The sequence below is a fragment of the Clupea harengus genome, chromosome 3 (assembly GCF_900700415.2).
Source record: "Clupea harengus chromosome 3, Ch_v2.0.2, whole genome shotgun sequence".
Taxonomy (NCBI): domain Eukaryota; kingdom Metazoa; phylum Chordata; class Actinopteri; order Clupeiformes; family Clupeidae; genus Clupea; species Clupea harengus.
Window position 1 is genome coordinate 12,754,534 of NC_045154.1, and position 7,910 is coordinate 12,762,443.

Here is a 7,910-nt window from a genome sequence, read left to right on the forward strand (position 1 = left end):
TCTGGTCGAAGCGTCGTCTTTTTCAGTTGCTTTATTATTTCGACGGTTTGCTTTACTTGACATTTCGGTGTCTAGCTATGACCAAAGTTATACAAAAAGTTTAGGCTACATACAGATAACGGCAAGCATAGGTTTAAAATGAAGGTAGAACAAGTATTTAGAATATAAAAACGGGAGCCACACTCAAACACGTCCACTCACTCCATGTTCAAACCGGAAGCCTCAGAGCTCAGTCTTTTCATGATTTACTTTTATTAAACATTTATTATTTAACATTATTGACATTATTATCACTCAAAACAATAATCTCATTCAGTTGATTTTTGGTGTGGTTTATGAATATTTTAGAGCTACAGTGTGTAGCATGGTAAAACCTTACTTAATCATATATTTGACATACTGAAGAGCATTCAATGTTTTTTAAACATAAAAACAGTTATTCAGAACCATGAAGGCCTATTTGAAGATAGAGAAAGTGTTAGCATGTGAATCATTCAAACATACACAAGACATCCAAATCAATGGCCAACATTGGTTACCTGCAGAAAGGGTCAGCAAACAAGAACACTCTGAATGGGCTTGTGAAAACAAGACACACACACACACACACACACACACACACACACACTCTGAATAGGCTTGTGAAAACAAGACATACACACACACACACACACACACACACACACACACACACACACACACTCTGAATGGGCTTGTGAAAACATGGTCCGCCCAGACTAAATACCTTTGAATCATATTACAACTTTCACATACAAAGTGTGTTTCAAGGTCAGATGACAAGACAAGTGAATATAAGTTACAATAAGGTGTAAATGGTTGCAAAAACATGATTTATAGCATATTATTTGCAATGAGTAATATACAGAATATGCCATTTGATAATAATATCATTTTAATAACTTTCACTGTAATCTTGCTGTTCGCCTGAGCTACCCGCAGCTGTAGTCTCTTTCACTGTTCCACAAGTGAATTTACAACAGCATAGGATTAATACATCATCATAGGATTAATACTACCGTGCAGTGTTTCCCAAACTGTGGTACGCAAAGGGACGTAGGAGTTACGCGGGTGGAAAAAAATCTGATTCGCATTTTCAAAGTGAAACAGCCCATTATATTTTCAAACTGATCTATAAACATGACATCTTAAATAGTCTGAATAGCCCAGTCGCAATGCCAAAAATACAGTCATGTACATTGTAGGGTTCAGCAGAAATAATTACACTGGCAAAAATAGCTACAGGTAGGTTAGTCAAAACATAGGCACAACGGTTAGCTCCCTCGTCAGAATTCCACTCGCTGATGCCCTGTGTTGAGAAGCGGGAGCTCATTCCGGTTGCGGCACGAATATAGATAAATTGCTCAAAAGAGTTAATCCCCGGTCCAGAGAGACACCAACCGCTACTACTAGTAGAAGGCCTACAATCGAGGATGCACCTGGCAGCGACAGCCACCCAGGTTGTTTTTTCAAGTCTACCTCGGATCAGGATGTTTAATTAAGGCCTTTGTCAGGTTTTTAATGGCACACACGACACACTGGAACACACACGTGCATATATGGAGGCGACACAGGACACACACACACACACACATCGCGGTGAATTTAGTTTCTGCTTTTTCCCATCCTGGACTGTCCTTCCTCAAGGACCCCCCAGGAGCAGTGGGCAGCTTGTAGCGCCCGGGGACCAAGTGAAGTGAACTGTCCATCTTTGGTCAGGGATGGACATGTGTTCTGTTATTTTGCATGTTTTTTCTGTTGGGGTTCTTACTGGCGGAAACCCCTTGTGAACACGGGGAGAACATGCAAACTCCACACAGAAAGGCCCGGGAGATAGCCCACTTGAGCACTGTTCACTCTGGGGAGGACCTGCCCCCCAGAGCCAACAGCGCCCCATGTGGGAATCGAGCAACTGAGCCACCGTGCCACGGTGCCATGTTAACAGCAGTACAGTTGTTGCTAGTCAAGATAGTAGCTTTTTCGTGTGCAAATCAACTCGGTGTGACAGACATTGTCAAACGCGACATAATAACGCACCTCAGTGAAAAAACTTTGATGCCCTTTGCCACGAGAGTGCGTTCTCAGTTCTGACGAGCATGACAACAGGGCTCTCAAGTTTTGAAGTGAGGCAAGAGTGACATATCCCCCCCCCCCCCGGCCACGCCCCCATTCCGCCCGCCCCTCCCCTGCCGTATGCCCACAGACCAGCCCTGCCCCCCCCTCCCCCCATATTATTATTAGTGTTTTGTTGTTGTTAATAATTGATCAGACTTGCAGAAAAGATTTGACACATGGCACTGACAATTCAACCAATTACTAAGTATTTATTCAATTTGGGAGAGAGAGAGAGAATTATGACTTGTGTTGTTTATTGTAGGTGTTTGTTGCCTTTTTGGACTCTTATCATTTTCGGTGTTGGTTCCCATTATATATGCCATAGTCATAGAATTGGATGTATTAATTAGGAAAAATTGTATTCATGAATATTGTAGTCAACCTTATGCATTTAAATGTACCTTGACCTCTTGCACACTCATCTCTGCAGTCACTGGCAAGTCAAAGTTTTTGACTGCGCTGGTTGACTTCAGTGCCTGCTGTTTGGCCTGATGCCCCTTACTGCCTATGTGCCTTGTCACATCCCGCACACCTGGATGGGCACAGGAGTTCTCTTGGCGGCAGATAGAGCACCAGTAATATGAGCTGGTGCTTCCTACAGTAATAAATGGCCATTTAGAGGTCCATTCACTATTAAAAGAGGTCTTGTAGGTGGCTGCTCCTGGGACTATTCTCCCTTTTGTTCTAGCCATCTCCTCCACTGTTTCTTCCACCATGTCTTCCACTGTCTCCTCCTCTTCCACCTGCACCATCTCCTGCTCCTCCTCCACCTGTACTGTCTCTTCCTCCTCCACCTGTACTGTCTCTTCCTCTTCCACCTGTACTGTCTCTTTTTCTTCCACCTGTACTGCCTCTTCCTCTTCCACCATCTCCTCCTCTAATGTGTTTACGTTCTCTGGGCCTAATCTGGCCTTTTTAGGGGGCTTTCCTCTTTGGGCGAAGGACAGGATGCTTATTTGTTTTTTACCTGACATCTTTGAAAGACAGATGCAATGATTAATGCATCCATGGCCAGGATATTTATAACATGCTAGTATGCCTAATGAGCTCGCGATTCACAACTTCACGTGAAGAAGCCTCGGAATCTGAATAGAATGTTCAAGCAAACACATTTACAAAAAATAATTCCCATAACATCATTGAATATTAAGGGCTGCCTAATATTCGTTCGAATTATAGGCTACATATATATTGAATAGGCCTACTCGAATTTATTATAGCCTATTAACGAAGTTCAGAGTCAAAGCTATAGTGAAAAGGCAAACTGTGTTGGCTACAAACACTCATTAAAAACTGATGCTAATTATCTGGGAAATATTCTCTAACTGCAGTCAAGTTGTCATTGCTTGTGTCAAACCATTGTGAATTTGTTGTAACATTAAAACAGGAGACGACTTGCTCTTAGTAGAAGACTGATGCTCGGAGCTCCAGTGGTTTCCTCAGGTTAACGAAACTTTCGGAAGATCAGTCGCGCGCAATTCCAGGATGCTTTATTTTCATTGGTTGCTGGATTAAATCTTACCCAGATACAACAGATACAAAAGACACTTTTTTTTCTGATTGGCTTTTTTTTTTTTTTAATTGGCTGATAATTGGCACCTCACGGCAGAACTCCAGGGGATTCGGGGAGACGTGCTTGATTCCTCCATGGTGAGGGCAGCGCGGCCAGGTCGTGTTTGCGCGCTGCGGCACATTAAATAGCCTAGATTTTTTTTCAGCGTGAGAAATACGATGTGTGGCGGGAGTGCGTGACTAAAGACCGAAATGAGTGACTGTCACGCTCAATGCGTGACACTTGAGAGCCCTGTGACAACAAAATACAGGCACAGACTGTGTGGGAAACGATTTAAGACTTTCTCAGCCATACATTGCAGAGTTATGGACATCCTCTCAACCACACGCTTCTCATTAACCTGTGGTGAGTGTGTGTTTTTGGGGGGGGGGGGAGCATAGGATTAATACCATAGGATTACTACTGCAGCATATGATTAATACTACAGCAATAGGATTTATACTACATAAAAGTTGCAGAACCCATTTAGTGAACCTTTTGACGCAAAATGGGCCTACAGCAGAAACAAGCTAGACAACCGCAGTAGCTGGTTCTACACATACAGAGATGGGCAAAAATACATCAAAATGTATTTTGATACAAAATACTAAATATCCCTCAAATAAATGTATTAAAATAAAATACAAAATACTGGTGCCAGAAAATGAAACAAAATACAATACATGTATTTTGTATTTAAAATATAGGAAATACTTTTTCTGGATTTTCCGTTTTCTCAGTTTGGTATAGCACAGCATTCAGGTTTGGGCTATATAATGTACACAAAGCTCTGGTGAACCCCACAAAAATGAAGAACAGTCACAGAATGTCAGTGTAACTAAGCAAAGCTAGTAATTCGGCGGCCGCTATGGTGATTAGAGGGTTAAAAGACAACAACTTGATTGATTATGTATATATATATGTTTGCAGGCAGCAGCTGTGTGACTCTCGTGTTTTCACAAAACAGGGCTCTCAATGCAATCTCTATGGCTTCCGGGAGGGCTCGCCCCACCATGCTTTCGTCATACGTAATTGCGTATAAGGACGTCATACGGCTTTGATCAAGTCACAGGCCGTGTCTATTACCGCGCACTTGCACACTTCAAACACTGACTTTCAGTGCTTAGGGCGTTCACACTGACAGAACCAGCAGAAATCAGGGCACTGAAAGTACCCGGATGGCGCACTGCAAACGGTCAAAAAATGCAGTGTGAAACGATGGACACTACTCACCCTAAACGGGCGCAATCTTAGCTACGTAGCGGAAGAGGAGGAGCCCTTTCAGCAGCTTTTCAGTTTGGAAAGTTGGCTGACTGACGCTTCGCAAATCACTTCAACCATTATTGCTGGTTACAATAATGGTGTTATCTGATGGTACAGTGTCTATTTCTCTGTAACTTTTGAAAGATCTACGCGAGAAGGATGGTCCGCCATCTTTGTTTAAAATTTCCAGTTGGCCAGAGGAAGCTGGCGCACAGATTTATGGGTAAAAGGCTTGCACATTTGTGTCCGACCTGGCTAACGGATACATCGCTAACAAAATCAGACTATTTTTGTTAATCAATCATGACATAATTACATAGTACACTGTTTATTTCTCGGTCACTTTAAAAAAAAAATTACCAAAAAAAGCAAATAAACTTACATCGGTGAATACTTTTGTGGAACTTCGACAATTTCATCCGCCATCTTTTTTTAAATTTGTCTCTGGTTAGGGAATGGCGCAGAGAGTTATTCTGTCAAGATGGCTAACGTTCAGTGCAACAACTCGATTCGCTCTTTGAAAGAACCTTCTTTAAGTCGGCGTACTAATGAAGATAAATTGACAAGGATCAAGACAGCTATCTAAGTTTTCGAACACAGCCCTGTTTTCTGAAAAAAAAAATGGATTTAACATGAGAGTCAATGAGAGATATCTGGGGCGATTTCCATTTCGCCCCAAAGGGGGGGGGGGGGGGGGATGCATTTGAAGCACCACTTTTGCCTGACTGTTGCCTGATTCGACAATGACATTCAGAGGCATATCAGACGGTCAAGTGGTAGAATCCGACAGAAAAACACCTTCTGCCTAAACACTCGAGAAAGTATTTTGAGTATTTTAAATACAAAATTACTCCACTCTAAAGTATTTTGTTACAAATTACGATCGATTTTTCATCAGCCCTATCAAATACAAATTACAAAATACTCAAAGTGATTGAAATACGTATTTCAAATACATGTATACTATGTCTATGGTTCTACAGAAACCCTCCGTGCCTCTGGTGCTTCAGAACTGTTGAAACAGCAGTACAACGAAATCGCCACACGGTGGCCATACGGACTAGACACGTGGATTGGATGTTGGATGTCCACACGTGGGCAGTATAGGCAGATTGAATGGGCGAACACCATAGAGAGAGGAAGAAATGCACACCGGAAGTCGTCGGGGGAAAATGTCAGCGCCATGAAGCGAATTGTAGCAACGTGATTTGGCCAATATCACACTTTTTTTCATCTATACACTTAAGATTATGGTAAAGCTGACTCTAATGTATGAAATGTGAATTGGATAAGTGTCCTTCATACAGAGGTATACTAAATTGTATTTTCGGAGCCGCTTCAACCAACAATCTTCTTTGCTTCGGAAGCACGCTGAAAGCCAGCCTTCGTGTTTCAGTCACTACACCAGACCACATTGCAGAAGGTAAGGACGGGAAGAGCTCTGTTGACAATAACTAGCTACGTGCTTGAATGTAATAGTTAAAGGGCTCTGTAAGGAGTGCTTAGGAATAACACCAGCATCAAGTAGCGTCAGTGTTTTACTAGCACGTCGCGTAGGACTAGCTTTGTAATCATTATCTTCATCGTCATCATCATCATCGTCGCTTGTCTCTCCTTTTCCCCTCTGTCTGCCCGTGAAGTGAAGTGCCAGGCAATGGCGTCGTTTAAACCTACGAAAATCCCACTGGTCCAGCATCTTGGAGAGAAAGTCACAGAGGACACTCGCTACTGGAAGAGTTTCAAAGTAAGATAGAGCTTTATTGGACTTGCTGCTTGTCACCTCTCTATCTCTCTCTCTCTCTCTCTCTCTCTCTGTGTGTGTGTGTGTGTGAGTGTGAGTGTGAGTGTGAAGAGAGTGACACTGTTCTGTTGTCCCCCGCAGACCACAGTGCAGGTGAAGGAGTTCGGTGCCATCTCTAAGATTGACTTTTCTCCACTGCCACCCCACAACTATGCTGTTACTGCGTCTACCAGGGTAAGCACTCGCACTCACACACACACACACACTTACTCACACTCACTCACAAACACACACACACGCACACACACACACTTACTCACACTCACACACACACACACACTTACTCACACACACACACACACACACACACACACTCACGCACACACACACACACTCTCGCACACTCACACACTCGCACACACACACACACTCTCGCGCACTCACATGATCTCATTCTGTTCCTCATGTTCATTGTCTTTTCCCCCACTTAAGTTTATTTAGTAGAGTTATGAGTCTATTTTGATTAATGTTATTTAAAAAGACTAGTTGAGACTGTAGAGCTAAGGGTCTATTATGTGTTGACGGACAAAGAGTAAAGCCTAGTTGAGACAGTAGAGTTATGAGTTAAATTATTTATAATGTTAATGAAAAAGACTAGTTGAGACGGTAGAGTTATGAGTTGGGTTACACCCATGCAGACACTGATTACGTGTGTGTGTGTGTGTGTGTGTGTGTGTGTGTGTGCGCGCGCGTGCGCCACAGGTTCAGATATACGGGCCACACTCACAGGAGCCCCAGCGGAGTTTCACTCGCTTCAAAAGCACAGCGTATGGCGGGAGTTTCCGTGGCGACGGGCATCTCCTGGTCACTGGGAGTGAGGAGGGGCTGATCCGCTTGTTTGATGTTGGGGGGCGAGTGGCCCTCCGCCAGTACTCAGGACACAGCAAGTACGTGTGTGTGTCTGTCTGTGTGTGTGTTTCTATATACATGTGTGTGTCTGTGTCTGTGTTTCTATATATGTCTGTGTGTGTGTGTGTGTGTGTGTGTGTGTGTGTGTGTGTGTGTGTGTGTTTCTATATATGTGTGTGTGTGTGTGTTTCTATATATGTGTCTGTGTGTGTGTGTGTGTGTGTGTGTGTGTGTGTCTGTCTATATATGTGTGTGTGTGCTCAGTGTTGGTAAGCTTCAGATGTCTGTCACATTCCTCTCTGCTGTCTAATG

The 7,910-nt window shown here is 43.1% G+C and overlaps 1 protein-coding gene across 1 annotated transcript in view; it reads left to right on the top strand.

The window, feature by feature from the left end:
* Window positions 1-6,089: 6,089 nt before the first annotated feature.
* Window positions 6,090-7,910, top strand: part of utp15 (UTP15 small subunit processome component) — an 11,135-nt gene continuing 9,314 nt past the window's right edge. The window contains exons 1-4 of the mRNA XM_012840043.3: window positions 6,090-6,371; window positions 6,589-6,692; window positions 6,831-6,923; window positions 7,452-7,636. Coding sequence (XP_012695497.1) covers window positions 6,221-6,371; window positions 6,589-6,692; window positions 6,831-6,923; window positions 7,452-7,636 — 533 coding nt within the window. The 5' untranslated portion in view covers window positions 6,090-6,220. The remainder of the gene's footprint in view (window positions 6,372-6,588; window positions 6,693-6,830; window positions 6,924-7,451; window positions 7,637-7,910) is intronic.